The following is a 27,345-nucleotide window of genomic DNA, read 5'->3' on the forward strand; positions in this document are numbered from 1 at the left end:
AACTAATAAAATACTAGCTACTAGTTAGGCTCTTGTGATTGCTAAATCATAGCAGGTGCTCACTCAATCCCCAAAAATTGCAGACTAGCCTACCAGAAACTGTTCTGCTGTTGCTTTGAGGTCCTCAATGTCTTTTTTACCTACAGTGTAACCTCCAAAATAAACCCACCACTTTAAAGGACCTCCAATTTTAGAGATGTTGCATGAAGCACATTGTCTATTGCAGCCAACTCTAAGAATAGAATATAGTTTATCACTGGCATAGCTCCTAAATATATTTAAAAAACAAACAAACAAAAAAAAAAAGTAGTGATCACCATCATGGGTAGTTAAAAGAGAATCTATCCACAAAAAGAGACTACAGCACGTCAACCAGACAAAATTGTTGGAATTTTATTAAATTACAATTATATAATACTTCTGCCTTTGGCTAAATTCGATGTGTGTAAATATATGGCTCATTTTATTTGCTCCTCAAAAAACAAATTGAAGAATTAAATTAAAAGGGAGAGAGTTCAGTAATTTCCATTGTGTACTCAACGGCTGTTGCTTGGCAGGAGGCTCAGTAACTGTGCAAACATCGAGACCTCTAGGAGGATTTGGTTTGGATCAGACAACCTGGTAGGTCTTGTGGAACACAACCCAAAAGTGCCAAACCTGCAAACTTGAAAAAAAGTTGGCTCAACAGAGCCCTGTTAACATAAAAACAGTGTCTCATTCTTAACAAGAGTACCTTTCAAAAGAACACGTTCTCGTTGGATACCAGGGATGTCAAGGTGTTTGGATAGGAGGACAGCAGGAAAACATTGGGAATGAGGGAATGCGCAGAGTCAAAGTAAATGATCTACGTCTTGCACAACACGAGTATTCAGAAATTATATAAAATACTTGATATATGCAAATTCTTCAATCCCAATAACTTGACTATTACCGTAATTTATAGAGAAAACCCACCCAAGTGTGATGGCCATGAACATGTAAGAGCATCACATAAGCGGTGTCCACGTGCACATCACTCAAATCCCTTTGTGTCTAGAAAAAGGGTTTTATCCCAATGAAACATTTTTATAAGCATTTGACAAAAGAAAAGAAAAGAAAAGAAAAGAAAAAAAAAAAAAAAAAAAAAGAAGAAGAGGGAATGCTCAAATTTACCAATCCGATGCCAACAAATGCCAGGTCTTTATTTATTTTGCTACAGGAATTATGTGGGGTTTTCGCAATAGATCACTGCAGCCAGTTATTGGAGGCAACGGTGAGGCAAGTGGGGCAGTCAAGTCACTGCGGCCAGCCAAGTATACAAAGACTGGCGGGAGCACCAGGTAAGCATCACCACATGCATGATAGGGGACCATGGTCTACCACTGGCAAAAATGTCAGGAGGTTAAAAATATCTTTATTTACAGGACATCTCTGAAACATTCTTAAGAATGTGTGGACTCAACATTGAACATCCACCAAATTTCAGAAGGAGAAGCAACAATCTCACGCACCCAATTAATGTAATTTCCGACACATATCTATTACATGCCAGAATATTTATAGCTGAATATCTTTCAGATTTTAACATTTTATAGAAACCTATAATATGCAGATATCTGGTCACAAAAAAACCCAAAACATTATATATCTTCTAATATTACAATCTTACGTTGATGTCTGTTTTATCTACTACAAATGGATATGAATATAAGTAAACTAGATGGTAGCCCGATTCTAACGCATCGGGTATTCTAGAATATGTATGTAGTTTATTTATGAAGATTTTAGAATAATACATTGAATACACAGGATTCGGCCGACCGCGACCAATTAGCGAAGCGTAGTTCAAATCCCGCGCCAATTCGCGGCTGTACTGCACCTGTCGCTCATTGTTCGCGGCCGGCCACGTAGTATATAACAGCCCACGTAGTAAATAGCACAGCCCACGGAGTGTAGCACAGCCCACGCACGCAGTATATCGTACAGCCCACGCAGTATATCGCACAGCCCACGCAGTATATCGCACAGCCCACGCAGTATATCGCAATGTGGGCATCATATCCCTGTTAAAAAAAAAATAAAAAAAATAAAAATAAAAAATAGTTATATACTCACCTTCCGTTGGCCCCCGGATCCAGGCGAAGCGGTTACCAACGCTTCTCGCGCGCTCCGGTCTCAAGAGTGCATTGCAGTCTCGCGAGATGATGACGTACGTCATCATCTCGCGAGATCGCAATGCATGGAGCGGTCACCGGAGCGTCGCGAGGAGCGGGAAAGGCCTGTTCTGGATGCGGGGGCCGACGGACGGTGAGTATACAACGATTTTTTATAATTATTTTTAAACATTAGATCTTTTTACTATTGATGCTGCATAGGCAGCATCAATAGTAAAAAAAAGTTGGTCACACAGGGTTAATAGCAGCGTCCGTTAGCGCTGCCATTAACCCTGTGTGAGCGCTGACTGGAGGGGATTATGGAGCGGGCTCTGACTGCGGGGAGGAAGGAGCGGCCATTTTACCACGACCAATCAGCGACTTGGATTTCCATGACAGACAGAGGCCGCGACCAATGAATATCCGTGACAGACAGACGGAAGTGACCCTTAGACAATTATATATAGTCGATAGTGCTTAGATAGATTTTTGTTACCGTATTCTTCGGACTATAAGACGCATCGGACCATAAGACGCACCACCACATTTTGGGTTGGAAAATAAAAGAAAAAAAAAAAAAAAAAAGATTATGAAATGGGGGTCCATCTTATTGTCCGAATTTAAGGTATCTTTCCTGAGGGCCTGTGGTGGTATAGTGGGGTCACAGGAGGCATGGTCCCTTCCTCAGGAAGCCAGAGGCGGCAGAAATGGGGCAATGCTGCAGTCCCGGGGTGCGATGCTGAGGGTCCTGTGTCGGCGGTGAAGCAGAGCACTGGAGCAGGGTCCCTTCCTCAGGATGTCGCAGCAGAAATGTGTCCACAGCGAGCGCATCATTGGTTTCCTTGCGGCCATCTTCCTGAAGCCATGGGCCGCTGGAGGCTTCAGGAAATTGGCCGCCGGAGGCAACACATGCGCAGATTGAGATCTTGGAGGCCATTTTCTTGAAGCAGAGTGCCGCCGAGATCTCAACCTGCGCACGCGCGGCCTCCGACAGCCATTTTCCTAAATCCTCCGGCGGCCCACGGCTTCAGGAATGTGGCTGCAGGGAAACCGGTGATGTGCTCGCTGTGGACACCGGATAGCAGTGTGGACACATTTCTGCCGCCTGCATCCTGAGGAAGGGACCCTGCTCAGATGTACTCCACACTGCATCACCACACCTCTGCCGCTGATTGCGCTGCTGCAACCCCCCCCCCCCCCGGTAAGCCTGTGTTTGCACCATAAGACACCCCCCCTCCATTTTCCTCCCAAATGTTTGGAGAAAAAAAAGTGCATGAAATGGTGCAAAAAATACGGCAAGTCCTGGATACGCCCTTTAAATCCTAACAGGCAGGTAATTGCAACTCACCTGCCTGTTGTGCCCAGCACCATTCTTCCACAGCACAGAATGGTCACATACCGCTCCTACTGGGGATTTAGAAGCCTCTGCTGACATCACTTCTACAGAGCGGAGGCTTCTTTTCTGGTCTGCTCTGACTCCTTGTAATACCCCACACTTTACCCCGATTAAATAAAAAAAGAAAAAAAAAAAAGAAAGTACTCCCCACCTGTGCTGTTCCGGCGGTGTTGGCACTCACTCTCCCCCTGTGCGGTTCTTGTGACACGTGAGCCTAGCACTCAATCAGCGCCGGCGTCACTGTCTCCACCTTCTGTCGAATTGAACCTGAAGAGAAGGGGTTGGCCTAGTAGCGGACAATCCATTTAAAGGGAATAGGTCACACTGAAAATGCTTAACAGAGAGCACGAAGAGATGAACAGTGATAGATTTTTATGGGAAAACGTTCAGTGTAATGTAATTTACTGATTTAAAATCTCTGCTCATCCTGACCATAGGAGTCCTACTCCGTGACTTATAGCCATTTATTTTACTCGCGTATGTTGCACCATTAATTCCACAGTGCTTTACATAACATCCTCACTGTCCCCATTGGGGCTCACTAGCCAAAAATTCTCTATCGGTATATATATTTGTAGGGTTGGAGGAAACCCTCGCAAACACAGGGAGAACACACAAAGTCCTGGGTGGGATTTGAAACCAGAGCCCCTACACTGCAAAGCTACAGTGCTAACCTCCGAGCCCCAATGTTGCCCAATTTGCCCCAATACTGGAAATGCTGCCCCCTGGACTCCTGTTAACATTAATTTGATGAAGGTTCTAGTGAATATTTTCCCATAAAATCTTATAAATCAGCTCAGCACCTCTATAACAAGGAGCTTCAATTCACAATATGACGACATGGAAACTTTAAGAGAGTTAACATTTAAAAAAATAAATAATCTGGGCCACCTATGCTGGATATGGGCTGTTCTGGAGCAATTCTTACTTCATCCAAGTTCCTTTATGAATTTAGCATGGAGATGCAGACGCCTTTGAATATAACCCGTCCCCACAGCTGCCGGTTACCGCATTCGGACTGGGACTGTAGACGTTTCCAAACACACAGCAATGATGGCTGGGAGGAGAGCCGAAATAGATCTTTGCATAGATTAAATTATAGCTTTTCGTTGGTCTGGAAACCTCACAAGCATCTTCCATACTTTATCTGTACATTCTAAACTGGGAAAGGGCAGCGGTCCCCGGCCGTCAGAACATTTACTTATTATACGGCAACCTAAATCCAGACTCCTGCAGCTGCACCCGCTGCCACCACAACAACCAACACGACAACACTCTCACTTTCCATAATGAGGACACGGACAGCCAAATCATGGGATTTAAGAGCGGTCGCTCTAAAATTAAGTGTCCTCACAAAGCAGAGCGAATGCCTTATGGGCGACCCGCGGCAAATTTGTAATTAGCGGAGTCTAGACTTCTGGATAATTTTAGCAGCGGATTACTCGCGCTCTCTTTCAAGGATCTTGATACGTAAAAAAAAAACTAAAAACAAAGTTACTATCATTTCCTTTGCACAGTATCAGGTTAAGAATATGGCAGCGGATGAAAGAAACCTAAGGCTTTACTCAAATCACGTTATGGGACTACATTTGGTGCATGTGCTGGGACAGCTCCTGGAGTTTGCCCCAAATATATCCATAGGGCCTTTATAGATCCGATCGATGTATGGTAAGAGCGTCTCTATGGCATATGGATGGCCGGCATGCATCAACGTGCCGTATGAATGAAGATCGGCACTATAGAAGGTTTTCATTACAATGCGCAACAGAAACCATTGTCAGTACACTGGAATACAACACAGCTGTCCATCAGAGGTCAGGGAATGCAACCGGAGATTTGTTTTTAAACCTTGCCTATAAAAATTGTGTGCCTGTATAATAAATAACATTTATATAAATAATTAGTAATATTCATAAATATTTTTAAAAATAACATATATTAGTGAACAAAGCCCAATACATTTAAAACCACTTACAGGGATTGAAGGGATCCCAGGACCTTCAGAGCATCACTAGGGACAGTCTTCAGCTGGTTGTTTTGAAGAGTCCTACATAAAAAAGAAAATGGAAAATGAGGGGCAGATAATTAGTATTAGAGCAAACATTTCAGGAAACGTTTCTCAAGTGTCAATGGAACGGCACCAAGGTCCTTGAAATGACACCAACCTTTAATAAACCGTTAGATGGCAGGAGAGGGCACACGCCATTCACGTGCCCTCCGTACGGCCAATCTTAAAGTCATTTTATGTGAATGAGAACATTAACATATCAAGGATAAAATGAAAATTGCTCTGACATCTGGTGGTAGATCAGAGCAGAATGCACATATAGCGTATGCTCCAGATACATTCAGCAAATGGGTTTGTAGATGCCCAAAATGCCAAAATATGCCCATTGTAAACACAAGGTGCCCACTTAGCCCAGGCTAATGTTACAACGCTGAGAAGCTTGGGAAGAGGTCGCCTGAACATAGTTTATTGGTGACCAAGGTTCACAACCATTACAGGCCAGGAGGACAAATACTAAACATTAGTGAAGGGGGGTGCGGTGTCACAGGAGGACAAGCAATTTCCCCCGGGCCGATGGGGGTTACAGAGAGGCTTGCTGCGCTGACAGAGGAGGGCAAGCATGTAATTACTAACAAAACTGCACAATTACTTACAGAACTTTGAGTTCTCTCAGGCCAGACAAGGCCATGGGATGGATGAAAGAGAGGTCATTGCCCGCCAGCCGTCTGGAAAAAAAATTGTAATAATAATTGAGGCAAAAAAAAAAAAAAATTACTTTAAATAATGAGCTCACAAAAATAAAAGTTTGGAGACCTCACTAATTGATTGTCAAGAACATGCAACTTATTATATCACAACAGTAAATGTCAGAAAAGAGACATTGTACAATAATGAGGCCTGGGAAGTGGCAATGAGGACGGCGGGTACAGCAGGATGAGAAACAGGGACACTTCAGCAGCCTCATCTAAAAGGGCTCATTATTAATAACGTGCCAAGCAAATATTGATCATCAATTAGCAATTATCCCAGTTATAACAACCACCTGACATGTTACTTTGCTTTCTGATTAGAAAGGCAGGTATGACCTTTTTCCCCCTCCGTCTGTTACTCCACTTACTGGTTTTTTATTGAATGCACTTATTTGTACAGGTTTGGGGTTTTTTTTTTTTTTTTTTTGCGTTTATAAAAACACTAAACCTGGAAGATGTGGTTCAGCCATAAAACTACCTGCTGAACGGAGATTTATTGACTCCGCGGAATCACAGGACTCGTTGACAAGTCATGAATAGATACTCTGTATGTAGTGAGTACAGTGTGGGGAAAGTGGAAAGGGACTTATAAATGTGCCCATACACTTTACAGGGCAAATATATGCCAACAGGGGGCCCATTACATTGGGAGCCCACAGCACAAACAATATCGACAAATAGTCAAATGTAGTTTTACAAAAAACTACATAGAAACGGACATTTTTACGTGGTCTATAGTAAAAAACACAGGCAGCTGCATAGATCCACCCTAAAAAGGTTCTCTGGTACTTTAATATTGATGGTCTAGTCTTTGAACAGGTCATTGGTAGCAGATTGGTATCGATTAACTGTTCCTGATGCTGGCGGTGGCCGGATGTGATCAATTGTGGAGCTGCAAAACTCCAACTGCATAGTCGCTGTAGCCAGGTACAGCCATTCGCACCCATAGGAGTGGATCTGCAGTACCCATCTACGGACACTACGCAGTTGGTGGAGCGCTGCTCTTCTACGCCACATCCAAGCACAGCTGGTTGCAGCAGGCACCGTAAACATGTGACTGGCAGACGTCTCACACCCACAGATCTGGAGTGACGATATATCCCAAGGATAGGCCAACGATATAAAAGTACTTGACTTCCCCCTTAAAAAGGATTAACTATCGTTTAATTTTTATTAAAGAAATAAATAGGCCTGAAAATAACCAACTTTGTAATATATATTCTGCTGCAAGTTCTCGGAAACCACTTGCAGTTCTCCACAGATCGAGTACAAACGGTCTTGTATCTCAGTAATGCAAACGTCTGTAACACTGAAGACCCATTTTACCCGAAAATATGGGAGATAGAAAGATCAATCCAGGAGCAGAAAAGTGGATTTCTCCAATAAAATATTACAAAAGTTTATTTTTCATGTGTACAACCTCTGGTGTTTCTTCAGCCAAACCAAAGGACACTATTAAATGTATGAGATTGTTTTTTTCATTTTAAAGAAGTAATTGGATGGAAAAAAAAAAAAAAAAAAAAAGCAATTTAATTGAAAAATCTCTCTTCAATATCAGGTAATGTGCTCACAAGACCTAAGATCCTTACCCATCACTGGGTTGACCATTAGTTACAACAGTTGAACAATAAAGTCTGTACTATGTAGCTCGGAATTGTATGGCGTTATGATCTCTGGAGGGGGTCAGCATCTCAGTCAATACAAATGTATGATGCATGGAATCCATCACCAGAAGTTCTCCACAGTGGAGGCAGACGTTCTTATCAAAGATAATGATGATGACTGCACAAGTTCTTATCAAAGGTAATGATGATGACTACACAAGTTCTTATCAAAAGGTAATGATGATGACTGCACAGTGCCAGTCACCGTAATGTAGGAAATCACAGCTCAGTCTCCCTTACTGAATACTTATGTAAAAGAATAGAGGGAAGCAGAATCACATGGTCACCCCAGCAAATAGAGATGGTACTGGCTCTCGCTCGTGGTGCAGTACTGACAACATGGGATTCATAGCAGATCACAAAGGAATACCATGCATGATGCAAGCTAGGAATCACCATAGAGTGTGAGCTATATAATAACACTGTACTAAAGAGCAGTGCAGAGTGTGAGACACAATCAGGTGGGTGGGAGCAGTTAAAGGAGGAAAAAAAAGTGAAATGCTTCTTTAGGCTATGTTCACACGTTGCATTTTTGAAGCAACACTAAACAAGTTTTGAGGAGAGTTTGCCACAGTTCTTGCGGCTTTTTTGTCAGGGTACATTGGTCTTGTTAGTGATTTAGTGCATACAAATATAATCTAATTCAACGTCATTAAGCTTTGGCACCGAAACCTGACATCTGCATTTTGTGCAGTGATTCTTGAAATGGGTGAAAAACGCTGCAAAAATGCTGAAAAGAAGGGACATAGCTGCTTTTTTGGAAAATGCAGTCTTTGACAAGATAGTCAGGAAAATAAAAAACAAATGCGTATGAGATTTCTGAAATCTCACTTTGCTGCTACTGTGAAACGCAGCTGAAAATTTGCACAAAAACATCTGTATAAAAAAACCGCTGCAAAAACGCAACGTGTGAACATAGCCTTAAGGAGACACAAAAAGGATAAATACGTCAAAAGTGGACAGCTCTTGCCCTCATTTTTTTTTCCACACCGTCCGAGTATTACATTTTTTAATTTTTATAAAAACCGCCATGTGGTTCCAGAGATATCAGCTCTTAGTTTTAGTATCTTTGGCCTTTACAGGGGGCGTAGGGCACCGGATTCTCTGGGGACGGGTCTTTAGGCTGTGCCACATCCCCTTGGTAAAGGCCATAAATATTAGCTTAGCACTAAATAAAAAAAGCCCATCTCTTTGAAACTAAATAGCTGCTGAAAAAAAAAACAAACAGAAAAACCCCAGAAGAACTCCATGCTCTCATTTCTGAGTCACGCATGGTCTACGACCCCAAGGAGGGTGAAGAGTACGGATTCTGGCAATCTACGAAGATCAACTAACAGAATAATCTTTTCTCGATGTGCGTTTATCTCGCCGCGTCCTTCCTCTTGGCTCCTTTTCTTCTGCTTGTCTTACTTCCCGGTAAACATTTTCTGTGTGGTCCAACCTTTGCTTGCACCAAGGCTTAAATATCACAAGCCCCTTCCTGAGTGCGGAATCAGACAAGTGCTAAAATGTGGCACACCTAGTAATCCCGCCACCAGGCTGCCAACACGGGATCGCGTTACACGGTAAGCTGAGCCCAAGCTGGATGGCTCCTTCCCCGATGCAGAAGTGGGGGCTCACAGGGCAAGTCTCAGGCCAGCTCTTCACCACTTACACGGCCATTAGAGGGGATGTGTCCAGAATTATTAGCTAATTGCGCTTACATCTGGCACTTAGCTGCAGTTCCTCCTATCCGAAGTGATAGGAACAGGACAAGTACACCACAAATTGCCTGGTCCGGAGCAAGTCTATAGATTGGACTGGTCTCCAAAGACGGTTAGAGAAGAGAGACAACATACGATTTCCACCAAATTGCCCAGGTTTCCACCTCCCAAACTGACTGACGATCTTGAAAAACTTTGATGAATTGTTTTTTGGGGGCAGAAAGTACAGAAGTTAATTTTGCAACTCTAAATAATTGCATATATAATTATTCAAACAAACCCTAATCTCCCCATTATGCATCCGTGGTATCCCATGGCCAGATTGTGTGGCTCCTAGTCATGGCTACAAATCCAACTTCATTTCTAATATGAAGATGATAAAAAAAAGAAGGAACGTCTAATAGTCGAGGGCACCTTTAGGCTGGATTCACACGAAGCCTGATGTTAGAAAAAAAAAAAAAAAAAAAAGTTACAAAACCCCACTAAAAATGCAAGCAAAAAAAACCCCTTGCTTTTTTTTTTCCTTTTTTAAAGACACTAGCACCATTTACTTTATTAAACAGTAAGTGTTACGTGAACGTGCTCGGATAAGGCACTACCCTCATGTGCTGAGTGTCTTCGGCATGCTTGAAATATAAGTCCGATTCCCCGCGGCTGCATGTCTCATGACTGTTCGACAGCCACAACACATGCAGGGGTTGTCCATTTCCTAGGCATTTCCTGCATGTGTTACGGCTGTCTAACATCCGTGAGATATACAGGGGCGGAAACTCGAAAATATTATTTAAGCACGCCGAAGACACTCTGGCAACAACCGAGCATGCTCGAATCGCACCTTATCCGAGCACATTCGCTCATCACTAGTACATTCGGTCCATGTCAGGACACAATGGAGTACATTAAAAGGGAAATCGGTCACCACATTTATCAGAGGGCAGCATAATTTAGGAATAAATACCCCAATTCCAGGGATGTGTCATTTAGTTTACTGGGTGCTGCAGTTGTGACACAATCAATACGTTTTTTTTTTGTTGTTGTTTTTTTAGATCTAGCAGAGGTCAGAAAGCTAACCCCACCGACACCAGGCTATTTACTTTACCCACTTGTATAGCGCCATTATTTCCACAGACATCATTGGCACTGTATCCATTGGAGTTCACAATCTAAATTCCCCATTAGTATGTCTTTGGAGTGTGGGAGGAAACCGGAGACCCCAGAGGAAACCCACACAAACTGTGTACATTTATACACTGTTCAGAAAAATAAAAAGGGAACACTAAAATCCCACATCCTAGGTATCACTGAATGACATATTCCAGTTGTAAATCTTTATTCATTACATAGTGGAATGTGTTGAGAAAAATAAAACAAAAATGATCAATGTAAATCACGATTAATATTCCATGGAGGTTTGGAGTTGGAATGATGCTCAAAATCAAAAGATGGACATCAGATTACAGGCTGATCCAACTTCATTGGAAATGCCTCAAGACAAGGAAATGATGCTCAGTAGTGTGTGGCATCCATGTGCCTGTATGATCTCCCTACAATGCCTGGGCATGCTTCTGATGAGGCAGCGGATGGTTTCCTTGAGGGTTCTCCTCCCAGACCTGGACTAAAGCATCCGCCAACTCCTGGACAGTCTGTGGTGCAATGTGACGTTGGTGGATGGTGCGAGACATCATGTCCCAGATGTGTTCAATCGGATTCAGGTCTGGGGAACAAGTGGGCCAGTCCATAGCTTCAATGCCTTCATCTTGCAGGAACTGCTGACACACTCCAGCCACATGAGGTCTGGCATTGTCCTGCATTAGGAGGAACCCAGGGCCAACCGCACCAGCATATGGTCTCACAAGGGGTCTGAGGATCTCGTCTCGGTACCTAATGGCAGTCAGGCTACCTCTGGTGAGCACATGGAGGGCTGTGCGGCCCTCCAAAGAAATGCCACCCCACACCATTACTGACCCACTGCCAAACTGGTCATGCTGAAGAATGTTGCAGGCAGCAGAACGTTTCTCCGTGGAATCTCCAGACTCGGTCACATGTGATAATCTCCTGGTGATAAAGGTTTCATTGTAAGTAAACACAGCGCCTTAAGGTACCTTCACACTCAGCAACTTTACAACGAGAACGACAATCCGTGACGTTGCAGCGTCCTGGTTAGCGATCTCGTTGTGTTTGACACGCAGCAGCGAGTGATATCGCTGGTCGGAGCTAGAAGTCCAGAACTTTATTTGGTCGTCAGGTCGGTGTGTATCGTCATGTTTGACATCAAAAGCAACAATGCCAGCAATGTTTTACATGGAGCTAACGACCTGTGAGAACGATAAGTGAGTCACCGTTACATCACAGGATCGCTCCTGCATCGTTCTGGAGCTGCTGTGTTTGGCATCTCTACAGCGACCTAAACAGCGACGCTGCAGCGATCTAGTTTAGGTCGGCTCGTTGTCTATATCGCTGCAGCGTCGCTGAGTGTGACGGTACCTTTATAAATTACGTCACTGAAATCTGTCTATGTCCTGCTGGCTTTCAGATAACATAACAAAACCTTCTCAGATTCCCTTTAATAAAGGGAGTGCTTACAGACCAGATGCAAATACAAAAATTCAGCTCCCATTTTCCTCCGCTGGGATCAGACTCTACTTCCCAATATCCACACCGTTATGTCTAGAGCAAAGTAAAGTCCCCGCACCGCTTCTCACATTTAACCAATGCCCTCACGTGATTGTGAGGGGTGGGACAAGCTGGGACCAGGAACCATTGCGTGACTTTCAGTAGATGTGAGTGGCCTACCTCAAGGCAACTCCTGTTTATTCAGTCTGCTAAGGAGAGAAGGCACCCAGCATCCGCTTCTCCTCACTCTGGCAATCTTCCAGGAAACAGGATACAACTGGCCGAGTATGCAAAAGGTTTTTCTAACATGCCTGCCAAATATTCGTGGGCCGTTGACGGACTTACTGCTTATAAGGGTCAAGAACCTCATAATTAGAGGCGGGGAGGGGATGTGCACTATTAGCACTAGACACAAGCTCTTCAGATCATATAAATAATGCCTTTAGGATTGAGGAAACGGAAGATGAGACATTTCTTAGCCTGCAGGCACTTTTTTTTTTTTATTTTTTTTTTTAAGTGACATATTAAACCTTTAACATCAAGACATTACCTGTAAACTTATATCCGTAGCTCATGGATTAGCTTATGGATAATACCCAATTTTGGGGCAATTATATATATGGGCTAAATTTCACAAGAACGTTCATGAAAGTGAACACTTAAAAAGGGCTATCCCACAACTGCAATAGTTACAGTATTCACTCCCTTGACTTTTTACCTATTTTGTTACATTACCACCTGTGTCTTAAAAAGAGGTTGTCCACTACTAGGACAGCCCCTTCTTAAACTAAATGTTCGGCCCCGATAAAATAACGCCTATACTCCTCTCCTTTGCCAGCGCCGTTCCAGTGGTACAGGCACTCGCGGTCCTGTAATGCGGTGGCATGACAAGTGATGTCTGGCGCCCAATCTGTGATGGCGTCCCTGTCTTCGCCTTTGGACAAACTGAACATGAAGAGGAAGTCCTTGCTACAGCTCATCCCGGAGTTCCTCTTCATGTTCACTTTGTCTGAAGGCGGAGACAGTGACACCATCGCTGATTGGGCGCCAAGCATCATGTGTCATGCCACCGCATCATAGGTATATACACGTTACAGGACGCCTGCGAATATTTACCGCCGAGCATTCCTGACTCTTCTTTTGTTAGTTAGGGCTGGCATGACATCATTGCTGCGCTATACACACAAACTCACACCAACCCGACCAATCAGAAGAAGAGTCGGGAATGCTGGGAAGTTAAGAGTCGCAGGGCTCCTATTCAGAGGTCAACAAGTGCAGAGTTGTGAGAATTCATTCTGCCATCTGTAGTGCTGGATTAGTTCCAAGCTGAAATCTGGTGATCACCTGCGAGATCACACACTTTCATGGTGAGGAGTGTGGTAGAGGACTGACTTGTGAGAACGTCGGGTCTTTCACCCTGCCATTGCATTTTTGCTGTTATAAAATATATTTAGTATAATCACAAAACTGTGGCTGCCAGCCATTTTCTTAAATAAAAAGCACAGTCATAAGTGATTGGTACTTTAAGTACTTTTATTTTGGATGAATTTGAGCAATTAAAAAGTAAAACACTTCGTTTATTAAAAAATCATTTATTTTGGGTAAACATTATCTAAGAAGGCACATGTGGATCCACATATTAATGTCTCCTATAATTTATAGGTTACAAGAAAAAGGTCTGTGAATGTAAGTTGACTTGGGAAATGGAATAGAAGACAAATGTAGAAGATCAGACTACGTAGAAATGTAATGTAGTCTGTTGCCATGGAGACACAGATCAGTATGGAGCTGGAGGAAAAAAAAAAGGCTAACAATTTATATTTTTTTACATTTTTGAGTGATTAAAAAAAAAAAAAAAAAAGAAGAAGAATGTGAGTGTGGAAAAAACCTTTAAGCTATAATTCAAAAATCACTTAATTTTTTTTTAATAATAATAATAATTAGTAACCCAAACTCTTCCTTGACATGTAATAGATTCATTACATATATGACTCCATGTGCAAACTGTAGCTCTGCTGTAAGATAACACTTACCGTAAGTGTCGATGTGATTTTTGCAGCTACCTAGCTGAGCAATTTGCTGAACTACGAATGGGGATTAGCAAAACTGTAGCCGGGGTTTTAGGTTTCGGGAAGAAAAATCTAACAGCATTTTTCATCTGTTAAAATTACAGCAGAAGAGAAAAAAAAAAAAAAAAAAAAAAAAAAGGGTCCAGTCAGTAGTTTTACAGTTTATAAAGGAGGTTGATAAAAATTGTGATTTTCTAAAAGACATGTTCCTAGGCCCTTTTCAAGTAGGAACGTACGTACGTATGTACATAAAACATGCACACGTATATCCTCTTCATTTAAACATGGGTACGATAGCCCCGGGTTCAGTGCTCTGCAGGTTTCTCAACACAACCAGGTGTTTAATTGGCTTACATTAGAAATAGATGAAAAATGAAGGCAAAATGAAATGGCAGGGCAGCGTGATATATTCAAGGTATTATACAGGCAGGCGCAGTTCAGGAGGCAGAGGTCCCTCAGCACCTGCATGAGACTTCTGCGGATATGTACACCACTCTGAGCTCCTGCATAAGAGAGCATGCACAGAGGCCCCTCAGCACCTGCATGAGACTCCTGTGGATCTGTACACCACTCTGAGCTCCTGCATAAGAGAGCATGCACAGAGGCCCCTCAGCACCTGCATGAGACTCCTGTGGATCTGTACACCACTCTGAGCTCCTGCATTAAGGCCCCGTCTCACATAGCGAGATCGCTAGCGAGATCGCTGCTGAGTCACTAGTTTTGTGACGCAACAGCGACCTCAGTAGCGATCTCGCTATGTGTGACACGTACCAGCGATCAGGCCCCTGCTGCGAGATCGCTGGTCGTGTCGGAATGGCCTGGACCTTTTTTTGGTCGTTGAGGTCCCGCTGACATCGCTGAATCGGTGTGTGTGACACCGATCCAGCGATGTCTTCACTGGTAACCAGGGTAAACATCGGGTTACTAAGCGCAGGGCCGCGCTTAGTAACCCGATGTTTACCCTGGTTACCAAAAAAAACAAACAGTACATACTCGCCTTTCGGTGTCCGTCAGGTCCCTTGCCGTCTGCTTCCTGCTCTGAGTGCCGCCGTACAGTGAGAGCAGAGCGCAGCGGTGACGTCACCACTGCGCTCTGCTCTCACTGTACGGCGGCACTCAGTGAGAGCGGGAAGCAGACGGCAAGGGACCTGACGGACACCGAAAGGAGAGTATGTACTGTTTGTTTTTTTTGGTAACCAGGGTAAACATCGGGTTACTAAGCGCGGCCCTGCGCTTAGTAACCCGATGTTTACCCTGGTTACCCGGGTGCTGCAGGGGGACTTCGGGATCGTTGAAGACAGTTTCAACGATGCCGAAGAGGTTCCCCTGATCGTTGGTCGCTGGAGAGAGCTGTCTGTGTGACAGCTCCCCAGCGACCACACAGCGACTTACCAACGATCACGGCCAGGTCGTATCGCTGGTCGTGATCGTTGGTAAATCGCTATGTGAGACGGGGCCTTAAGAGCATGCACAGAGGCCCCTCAGCACCTGCATGAGACTTCTGTGGATCTGTACACCACTCTGAGCTCCTGCATAAGAGCATGCACAGAGGTGTACAGATCCACTCAAGAGTCTCATGCAAGCACTGAATGCTTCTGCCATGTGGTTTTGTACAGTCTTTAGAGCGATTAGTGGGGGACCCAAGACAACCCCTAACCCCCTACACACTGAAAGGGAGAACACTACATATATTTATTGTAAGTGATAGTTACACATTACATTTACATAGTCAATCTTACAGGAAAAATGACACCACTAAAGCAATGCTGAACCTGTTCTCTGTGTGGTAATCCCTTTTAAGTAGCCCCACCTTGTTCTGCGCTCCAAGATGGAGAGCATTAGGAGAACATGACATGTAGGCACCTGGCAGGTATGGAGTAGAGATCAATTTAGTGTTCAGAAAAACACAAGTTGAAGGTGTAAAGCGTAGGAGCATGTAATAAGTACACACTTGTCCTTATGTAGGGAAGAAATCGCTGAGCACATATTGCGAAACTGAAGGCAAACATTGCAGGCACCATCATAACACCTCATAGGTTGAGAGAACCTGACCGGACTGAATTAACACCTTCTCTGTTGCTGTCTGGAGCTCACGGAGAATACTCAGCCTAAGGATCAGGACTTATATTTCAGGTCCAGGAATTCTACCAAGGTTTTCAGCATTTCATCCTGCAGGTTCCTCAATGGTTCTTTCTTCATAGCACATTTAAGATGAATATTTCCAATCATGTTTTAGTCACCCTAGGTGTTGAATGATTAATTAGTTCAAGACCAACACACCAAGTAATACTGAGAACTGGTGACATTGCATAAAAATTAAAAAAAAAAAAAACCCCAGAAAGAAATCCAATGCTCGGTAATTACCCACCGGTCAACCTCTGGTAGTGCCACAAAGAAGGAGTGGACTGTCGCCACGCAAATTCAGAAACTATTCCAATTAGCCATTTCAGAGTCCCGTTCTCATCTCCATCAACCAGTAACTTATCACCAATTCCATGGATGGCTGATAAAAGGTCATTTCCATCCCATAGACTTTGGAGGCACCAACAGTGTGGGGGGAATTGGGCTTTAAGATCTGCTAGAGATGAGCTGTAGAGGAAACATGAAGTAGCTGTAAAGATGGAGCTGGTAACTCCGATGGTCTCAAACCTGCCAAATTATCAGTTACTAAAGATAAAAGTAGAAAGCATGTGCCGAATCAATAACCTGCCATTAAATGACTGCATGCTGCAAACTAAAAAAGCTTTTAACATTTCTCTATTGTCTGCCCAAGAGACGTCCATCTGGAAGCAATTTACTGGATGTCTGTAAGGCTGCATCAGCCGAAACAGACACTCGGACCACCAAGAGTTGTGCGCTGCGGTACAGGAGGCACTACACGCTAGGTAAGGAGAAGGATGGCATAGGGAGGTGGTTGGAAAGCGAAGAAAAGCAACTTTTTGTGTGGCCACATTTCATGAGACACACCTTGGCCAAGGAGAGGAGATAGAACTTGACGAGTGGTAAAGACTGCTATTAAAGTGACAGGACGAGCTGGTGTTCTGTGCCTTAATATAGGCAACTCTATAGGATGGGGAAAAAAAAACAAACAAAAAAAAACTCCTGAGTCATATTTGCGTCAGCCATTAGAATGTAACTCCACCTTCTGACATTTTCCAGCTCATGCAAATTGGTTACTCATTTTATGAATACATTATATTGTATATCTTGTACGTATCCTTCAGCCTGTCCAGCGCTGCATTCACAAGTCTACAAGCTTCAGAGCAGAAATATCCCAACAATTATCGCAGGTACGATTTAATGATGCCAACAGTTTGTATCAGACAACAGCTTCCTTCACAAAGGAGACAACTCCTTAATAAGTTGGGTTTTCTACGCTAGACCTCCCCTTTAATATATAATAACCAGTACATTGCATCTTTTCCTTTTCCCAACTACTCGACGTGCTAGGAGATTTGTTCCACTAATAGGTGCTAATTAAAAATTCCACCCTCGTCACACCCTTTGTTATGCATGAGAGTGGATTTCTCACAACTTGTGTGATATTTCCAAATGCTCTAACTAGGTCACGCCAGTCCAGCTTAAATTAACACCATCGATGGCCGAGAAGGCACTCGTCCTTGAAAGGATAGAAAAACAGAAAAATCACATTTTAGTCATTTGTGCGGCACTAATTAGAATGTGCGTCTTTATCCACTGTGTAAATATCAAAGAAGCTAATTTTTCATCTGATTTTGACAGAATGAAGCAACATTCTCATCGCATAAATACAATGGCAGGACGACGGGCTAATTGGAATCAGTTGGAAAAGCAATCTTGCAAACTTTTCCATATACACAGCCTGCATTGAGAACGCTCCCACCCACTTAGATCACGTAAACAATTACCTTCACTTTACGCCATTTTGAACACACATGGACAAACACAACAATCAGAATTGGCCCAACATAGAAAGTTTTACGGCTCAGTACATCCGGTTGCCGATACATATATGGAGAAATTGTATTACTCGTTCATGAAACATGCTTATAAGCACCAAGTATAAAAGTTCACTATACAAATAGATAGCTGAAGAACCAACTTAATTAAGACAGCAGGCATTTCTCCCTGGTCCTCCATACAGAGGAGCATTCACTCTGTTGAGCGCTCAAGTTCTCCATGAAAGAGCAGCTGACAATACTCTGGCTTGCCAAAATCAGACATGGCATTTATCGTCCCAGACAACATCCATCAAGGGAGAGTACCAAGGCCCCCAAGGAACATCAGATGGGCAACCAATTCCACTGATATTGATAGTTTCAGCTGACGTTAGTCTAAAAGCCTCCATAGACAAACTAATGTAGGCTGAACCAACCAATATCGATGGGTTTGACAACATCGTATGTGGGCGACGTGTGGCCGACTGTCAGGAGAGAAGTTGATAGTGTATGTCAGATTTCAGACTGACGGTCGATCTGTCAGTAGATGGCTTTCTCAGAGCATAGAGAAGCACTTGGGCAAGCAATCGGTCCTGTGTATTTGAACTTCGGCTGAGATGACGGTCGCCCAAAGAATAGTTCACCCAAAAGCCATTAAACCAATGCTCTGATTCGTTGTCTTTAGGGTCAATATTTCAATGAATTACAGTTTAAAAGGACTTAATATACAAACCCCATCTTAGAAGAACTAATGCTGGACCAAGAGGATGGTCCTTGTTAAGGGCTACACAGTTGGAATCTGTGACTTTAATTTCTAACTATATGTATGGTACATTAAGTGCCTACAGATAAAGAATATAGTCCAGGAGGCACTTCATGTATTGCCAAACTTTGACACTCTTACACAATTTATATCTATAAAAAACAAAAATACAAATTTTTTTGGATCTAATAAAGAACATACTTACAATTCTACAAGATAGGGTAAGCCTTTAAATGCACCTTCTGGCAACTTTGTTATGTTGTTCATGCTGATATCCCTAAAATAAAAGGGACAAAGAAAAAAAATATATTAGGATCTAAATATTAAAACATTTAAAAAACACAAGCTGTACAGCAATTTCTATTACGGTAATCAAGAAAAAAAATATATACACAGAACAATCATTAGCAATGGCAAAAGGATGACCCCGTTGTACATCTATTTTGTGTTTTACACAAGCAAGACAATTCCTTAAAAGTGACATTAAACAACAAAAAAAAAAGATGCAAATCTATAAGAAGCGTAGATGGAAGTGACCACTGATTAGACGAGAAGAACAGTTCTGCATCCAGGCCGCCAAAAGTGACAAACCCCACAGCAAACTCCTAGTGTACCAGCGCAGACGGCAATTCCTCAGACATTTACATACTGGTAAAGAGTAAATCTACTTTTGAAAGATATTAAAAAGTGCCAACACAACAATTTTTAAAATAGGTTTTCATTCCCAAAACACAAAGTCTAGATGTCAGCAGTCTACGGACCGTGAAAAAAAAACCCATAACATAAGAACAGGGTCAGCTGTGGACAAACATGTGTTCTGGATCTTAAATTAGTATCCAGTTATGATTTATAGTGCAAGTAAATATAGGGCTGCCGTGTTGAATTTAGTGCTGTGAAAACCTAAATGTGTTGGTATTTTTGGTTTCCACATAAGCAGCAGAATGGTGCCAAGTGAGAACTTTCATCATCATTTCCAGCAAAACATTTAGTTATTCCCAAATAACAAAGTGTTCTTAGAGTAATGTACACATTTGTATTTACTTGTGCCAATATGGCAAATTTTTTATCTGACTTGTTTTGCATATACCCCCAAAGCCTTCAGGCTGTTTACCCTCCAGTTGCTATTGGAACAGTCCTGTAGTTCCAGTGATCCTGGTCCATCATGCACAATGCAGACTCCCTCAGCTGCTTCCTGCCAGCATTATTGCTTCTGGAACAAGATTATTTTTCTACTATAAGATTCTGTCACATAAAAAGGCAGAGCCTCCATTACAGGACGGCGCTCATCCCATAAAGCAGCGGTGTGCTTGAGAGCTGGTAACGAAGAGTGGTGATATACTGGAAATGCTGCTCCATTGATGCACACTGCAGAGGATTATCTTCTGCTGTATGCATCAATAGAGCAGCATTTACAGTTTCACATCACTGATCTGTCAGTAGCAGGAAACAAACAGTTCTGCACTGCTGAGGAGTAAGCTCTGATAGAACCACTTAATTATGTAAAACCACACATGTAGCTGCACTGATACAGATTATAAAAAAAAAATAAATAAATATTGGTCAGACAGGAGCAAAAAAGTGCACAGAAGCACAAAGCGAGTTTTACACTTCAAACTGACTTGATAACTCAGGTGGGGGTAGTCAGGAGTGCATAGGAGGGGTATGTACATCCCTTCAAGCTAAGCCATATCCCTTTCACGCTCTCAGCTCAAGCATGCACAATATCATTTAGAAGAAAGAAAAAACATAATGGGTTTGGTTACATGCTATAATGGGTTGACATTGTGCCGTATACTACTGGTAGCATTAAACAGGTGGCAGTGATCAGCCCAACACTACACTTACAAATTCAGGAGACACATTAGAAAAAGCTCCAAATTGATTGACTAAGTTCAGACATGTAGGAGACAGGACAATTTTAATTATTTCATTTTTAGCTAATTTTTAAAGGGCAGCAACAATCCTTGACCCTGCATTTTCGATGTGCAAACCTACATGGCTGGTTTGATTTAAAAAATTTATATCTTCTGGATCTCAATTTTTTTCATGTTAGCTGTCTGCCAGACAAATAAAGATGTAGTGTACAATTCATGCTTAACATAAAAAAAACAGAAAAAACAAACAAACAGAACACTAAACCATACACCCCAGATCCCGATAATCCTAAAAATATAGATGATCAATGGGCTTTAAAGTTATGGTCCTATAGTCAGAATGTTCTTGACCAATGTGGCAGTTTTTAGGATACAAGATTATTTTTGCTGCACAAGGTCCATAGGATACCAGATTGTTCATAGATGGATGGACAAGGGAAGAGTCTTCCTACAAAAACAAAGCAAGAATCAAAAGAAAATTATTAGGGCTGTATATACGAGTTGTATATACAGGATATTTTTCCCAAAACATTCTAACTTTACCAAACCATGCATATGTCTCACAAAATCCGTTTTTTCCACAAACACTAAATAACTATTGGGCCAACAGTAAAATTCATATACTGTGCATGTCCAGCTTTACGGGCATAACCGTACTAGATAATTTCAGAGTATTGAGAAAATAACAAAGGGAAGAACAGGACATGAAAATGAAAAAAGGAAGAGCAAAAGAGGAGGGAAAAAAAAACAAAAAAAAGCAAACAAAACACACACACAAAAAAAAAAAAAAAAAAAAAGACACAGCACACCAGAAGTTTGGAAATAGATAACTTATAAAAACAGCACACAGCGCGTAGGCGAGCCGGCTAATACTTTGCCACTTTTAAATTAGACATGACGGTTGGGAAATGTCAAGCTCTGAGCGGAAATAGCCTGAAGTAGCACAAGGAACACACACTCTTAAAATGGAAAAGATGCAATAAATGTGGCACTATTATTTTTTACTAAAAATATGTTTTACAAGATAGTAAAGACTGGGGCATGTATTGTGTTTTGATGGTTTCCTGCATCCTGGCAGCAGGATCTCTTTGGAATTAGGTTTAAAAAGGATGGCATGAGATGGTCCTGGGCTGGCCCCAAAAAAGCCTGGACTGCAGAACCTGAAAAATAAGGGCCACTGAACCATGACAAGTCTAACGTTGGAATAATCTGTCCTACCCTTCCATACATCAGTAACAATGAGAACCCCACGGCTTTGAACTGAATGGTGTATATGGGATAATCTTTAAAAAGAAAGCCATAAAAAATGACCTATTAAGTCACGTTTGTGTTTCATGTATGGTTTTTCCCCAGTGGGTACATACTGTCCGCATCATAGGCAGCACGTATCAGACACTGAGCCGCCAGGGACCAAGCCACATGGTGACTAGTCAGAAAGGCAGGTCAGCGGCAGCCTGTCCCTGCCCGCGCCAGTGACTGGTCTCAGGGCCAGCGTCAGAACGCGGCGTACCCGGGCAAGTGCCGAGGCCCTGGCGAGACAGGGGGGCCCATTCAGGGCCGGCGTTAGGGGCAGGCAGCTGCCTAGGGCCCCCGCTCCCCCAGGGGCACTCAGCGGCACACCACGCAGCCGCTATGGGGCCTCTGTGAGGCAGGAGGGCCCGCCTGTCGCCAGCGCCAACTCCCCCGCATTGAACTATACCGGCGTCTGCCAGTAAAGTTCAAAGCAAATGATGGAGGAGAGAGCATAACCTGACGCTCCCTCTCCCATCATTCCCCACTCTGCCTCTGACACTGCAGCTGCGGGTGCGCGATGAAGTCATCGCGCACTTGCTGTGTGTCAAGCAGTGCAGTGGCAACTGTCGAGACCGGAGCAGGGAGCAGCGCGGGCACGTTGAGAGGTGAGGAGTGTTTTTTTTTTTTTTCGTAACTATAACAGTGAGTACTGGACTATGGGGCCATTCTTGGGGGGAGGGGGGCTGTGCTGTATACTACATGTCTGTGCTATATACTACATGTCTGTGCTATATACTACTTGGCTGTGTTATATACTACTTGGCTGTGTTATATACTACTTGGCTGTGTTATATACTACTTGGCTGTGTTATATACTACTTGGCTGTGTTATATACTATATGGGCTGTTATATGCTATGTGGCTGTTATATGCTACGTGGGCTGTGCTATATACTACGTGGACCAAGTTATATACTATGTGGCTGTGCTATATTCTATATTGGCTGTTATATGCTACGTGGGCTGTGCTATATACTACATGGCTGTTCTATATACTACGTGGGCCAAGTTATATACTACGTGGGCTGTTCTATATACCATGTGGGCGGTGTTATATAATATGTAGCTGTTCTATATACTATATGGGCTGCTATATGCTATGTGGGCTGTGCTATATACTACGTGGGCTGTGTTATATACTACACGGCTGTGTTATATGCGATCATGAATCGTGGTATGTGTTAAAAGGGGGGGGGGGCACTGAAACTCTTTCGCCCGGGGCCCTCAAAAACCTGGAGCCGGCCCTGGGTCTTCCCCCCTATAGATGTATGCAGGAACAGACCACTTCAGGGTTTGTTTTTTGCTTACTGAATCAATTAAAAAAACGGATCCATTACTAATGAAAGAAAAACAGTTACATAGGTTGAAAAAAGACCTAGATCCATCAAGTTCAACCTTTCTCCACCACTTGTACATTTTGTCACTAAATTAACTATAACCCACAATGTTCTGTGTATTGAGGAGATCATCCAGCTCTTGTATAAAAGCTGTAAAGAACCCTTTCCCATTTAGCTGTCGGAATCGCCTTTCTTCCACCTGTAATGAGTGCCCCCTGGTCCTTAGTATGGTCCTTGGAAGGAATAAGTCATGTGCCAGTCCCTTGTATTGACCACACATGTATTTATACATTTGAGATCTCCTTTGAGGCGTCTTTTTACTTAAACAAGCTCAACTTTTCATCGTATGAGAGGCCTTCCATCCCTTGTAATAATCTAGTTGCCCGCCTGAACTGACCAACTTCTGAATATCCTGATTTATTAAGGGTTAACAATACATTGGGATCACAAGATATTCTCTCTTTATACACACACTAAAATCTTGTTTGCTTTTGCCCCTTGACATTGAGTACTGCTGCTCACCCAAGTCCTTCTCCTGTTCTGTAGTCCCGTGTACATGTATGTACAGTATATGCAGCTAAAGGATTACGGTACTCTGTCCTAGGTGCATTACTCTACATTTAAAGATTAAACGGGTGGCTAATTAACAAATCCGTTTTCCATAGACTTTAATGTTAAAAAAAAAAAATTGGATTCAGCTGAGATCAGTTATTTAAAAACGGACTAAATGGAGGTGTCTGCACAACTTTTTTGCAAATGGATCCCTACTGGATCCGTTCTAACGGATCCCAACTGGACATGTGAACATAGGTTACACCCAGGGCTGTGGTGTCGGAATCAGTGTAAAAATGACAGACTGACTCTTAAAATATAGAATAAATTGGGTACAGTGACAATACAGGACGTGCTATAAATGTTTTCATAAGAATTTGGGAAAATTCTGAAATGTCCTATACATGTGTGTTCCAGATCTAAGCTTTTAGTTGAGATGAATCTGTGCTGCACTTTATGTACATGCTCATTCCAAAGATATACAGATAGGGAATTTAGATTGTGAGCCTCATTGGGGACAACGATGATAGTGTGTGCAAAAATTGTAAAGCGCTGCGGAAAACACTACTACTCCTACTACTATTGCTGCTACTGCTACTATACTGCCACTACCACTATATTATACTGCCACTACCACTATACTATAACCACTACTACTATACTGCCACTACCACCACTATACTGCCGCAATCACTATACTATAACCACTACTACTATACTGCCACTACCACTATACTGCCACTACCACTATACTGCCACTACCACTATACTATACTATACTATACTATACTATTACCACTACTACTATACTGCCACTACTACTATACTGCCACTACCACCACCACTATACTATACTATTACCATTACCACTACGACTGTTATTATTAGTAGTAGTGATGCAGTGCTGTGGAGTCAGAAGTCAGGGAAATTGAGACGTCTGAGTTGCTGATTTGGCTTAAGGTACCGTCACACTCAGCGACGCTGCAGCGATATAGACAATGAGACGATCACTGCAGCGTCGCTGTTTAGGTTGCTGGGGAGCTGTCACACAGACAGCTCTCTCCAGCGACCAACGATCAGGGGAACGACTTCGGCATCGTTGAAACGGTCTTCAACGATGCCGAAGTCCCCCTGCAGCACCCGGGTAAATATCGGGTTACTAAGTGCAGGGCCGCGCTTAGTAACCCGATATTTACCCTGGTTACCATTGTAAAAGTTAAAAAAAAAAAAACACTACATACTCAGTGTGTCATACTCACTACATACTCACTGTGTCAGCGCCGGCAGTAGCAGAGCACAGCGGTGACGTCACCGCTGTGCTCTGCTTTACGGCCGGCGCTGACACAGTGAGTATGTAGTGAGTATGACACACTGAGTATGTAGTGTTTTTTTTTTTTAACTTTTACAATGGTAACCAGGGTAAATATCGGGTTACTAAGCGCGGCCCTGCGCTTAGTAACCCGATGTTTACCCTGGTTACAAGTGAACACATCGCTGTATCGGTGTCACACACGCCGATCCAGCGATGACAGCGGGTGATCGGCGACGAAATAAAGTTCTGGACTTCTAGCTCCGACCAGCGATATCACAGCGGGATCCAGATCACTGCTGCGTGTCAAACACAACGAGATCGCTATCCAGGACGCTGCAACGTCACGGATCGTCGTCGTTCTCGCTGCAAAGTCGCTTAGTGTGAAGGTACCTTTACTGACTCCACAGCCCTGGTTACACCTCTATACCCCGCTGATAACACAGGATCCACAAACGCAGACAAAATTCAAATCCACACTCCACACAAGTTAAAACCTAGTGTGCACCTACTCTAATAGAGCTTTAGTAAAAAAATGTGCGCAATTATGCAACGCTTCTGTTAAAGCCTTCAATACAAAAGATAAGAAAAAATAAATACGGTACATAATAAAGTGGAGGAGGTGCGGACCAGCTCCTGTGAGAGGCACCTATATCACAGATATCAGATCTGACGCTGAAGCATTGGGTACTTGTATATAAAGTTTGTATTGGTAGCCTACTGGAGAAAATGGTGTTGATAAAGGAATGTCTAAGCTAGTTTACAAGAACAAATTGGATTTTTAAATGGAAAAAAAAAAAAGTGACAACCAGTTCCCATAGTTTTTCATCTGGTTACACAAGGGTTAAATGCCCATTGATGTGAAAGGGAGGGCTCCACCCCGATCCATTACCCCCCAGCCTCACACTGAATGTATTTCATTCACACCACACTCTGTTTCTGCAAAGGTTGGAGATAATGAATTCAGGGGTCAGGTATTTAAAAATAAGACTCACATTACTAGACTAGCAAGACAGGGAGAAGAAAAACAGTAAATAGCCCCAGAGGAAAAAAAAAAAGATAACAGCAGATTTTTACTATCCCTGTGACAAAGGTCTCTTCTGCAAGAGCGCTGGAGGAGAAGACTCTCCACAAATAAAAGATCCACTACTGAGTCACCAACAGCAATTCTAACACATGGATACCCCACCAAAAATAAATAAATATGAATATTTATTGGCTATTATAGACGAGCATGGCACTTCTGAAACCTAATCTGAGCATCCACCGTAATCAGAAGGAAAGAATCAGGCACTCGCTGGGGATTTTAAGCAGAAAATATCTTTAATAATGTGGTCCAAATTCAGTGTATATAAGAATAAGATGTCTCAGGCATTTAGACCTTTATCAAACACACACTAAAGTGCGGGACCACGGCGCTAGATGCAGAGACGGCGCTGGAGAAAGTGTGGCTATGCGTTTACCTCGTCACAAATCAGTCGCACTTTTTCCTGCGCAGTATATCTGCATCTACAGTCATGGTCCCACACTTCAGTGTGTGTTTGATAAAGGTCTAAATGCCCGAAACGTCACTTTATACACCGAGTTTGGACCACATTTAGATTATTTCTGCTTAAAAATCACCTGTCAGTGAGTGCTGGATTCTTTTCCATCTAGTTCTCAGATATGACGTACTGTAAAACGCAGCTTAAAATTAGCATTATAAAACACAGCAGAAATGCAACGCGAGTACAATAAGCCTTAGGCCGGCGTCACACTAGCGAGTTTTACGGACGTATGAGCGCATAAACTACGTCCGTACAATACGCATAACACACGGCCCAATGATTCTCTATGCCCGAGCTCCTATCTGCCGTATATTACGCATCCGTAATATACGGTCTTGTACGGCTGTAGAAAATCGCAACATGCTGCGTTTGTCACCGTATTGCGCAAAAAAAAATAAAAATAAAAAAATAAAATAAAAA

At 42.8% G+C, this 27,345-nt stretch overlaps 1 protein-coding gene across 1 annotated transcript in view; it reads right to left on the bottom strand.

The window, feature by feature from the left end:
* The window catches only part of LGR4 (leucine rich repeat containing G protein-coupled receptor 4), a 92,643-nt gene that overhangs the window by 25,735 nt on the left and 39,563 nt on the right, over positions 1-27,345 (bottom strand). The window contains exons 2-4 of the mRNA XM_077288041.1: positions 19,220-19,291; positions 6,190-6,261; positions 5,504-5,575 (exon numbers count right to left, since the gene is read on the bottom strand). Of these exons, the coding sequence (XP_077144156.1) occupies positions 5,504-5,575; positions 6,190-6,261; positions 19,220-19,291 (216 nt within the window). The remainder of the gene's footprint in view (positions 1-5,503; positions 5,576-6,189; positions 6,262-19,219; positions 19,292-27,345) is intronic.

The sequence above is a fragment of the Ranitomeya variabilis genome, chromosome 2 (genome assembly GCF_051348905.1).
Source record: "Ranitomeya variabilis isolate aRanVar5 chromosome 2, aRanVar5.hap1, whole genome shotgun sequence".
NCBI lineage: Eukaryota > Metazoa > Chordata > Amphibia > Anura > Dendrobatidae > Ranitomeya > Ranitomeya variabilis.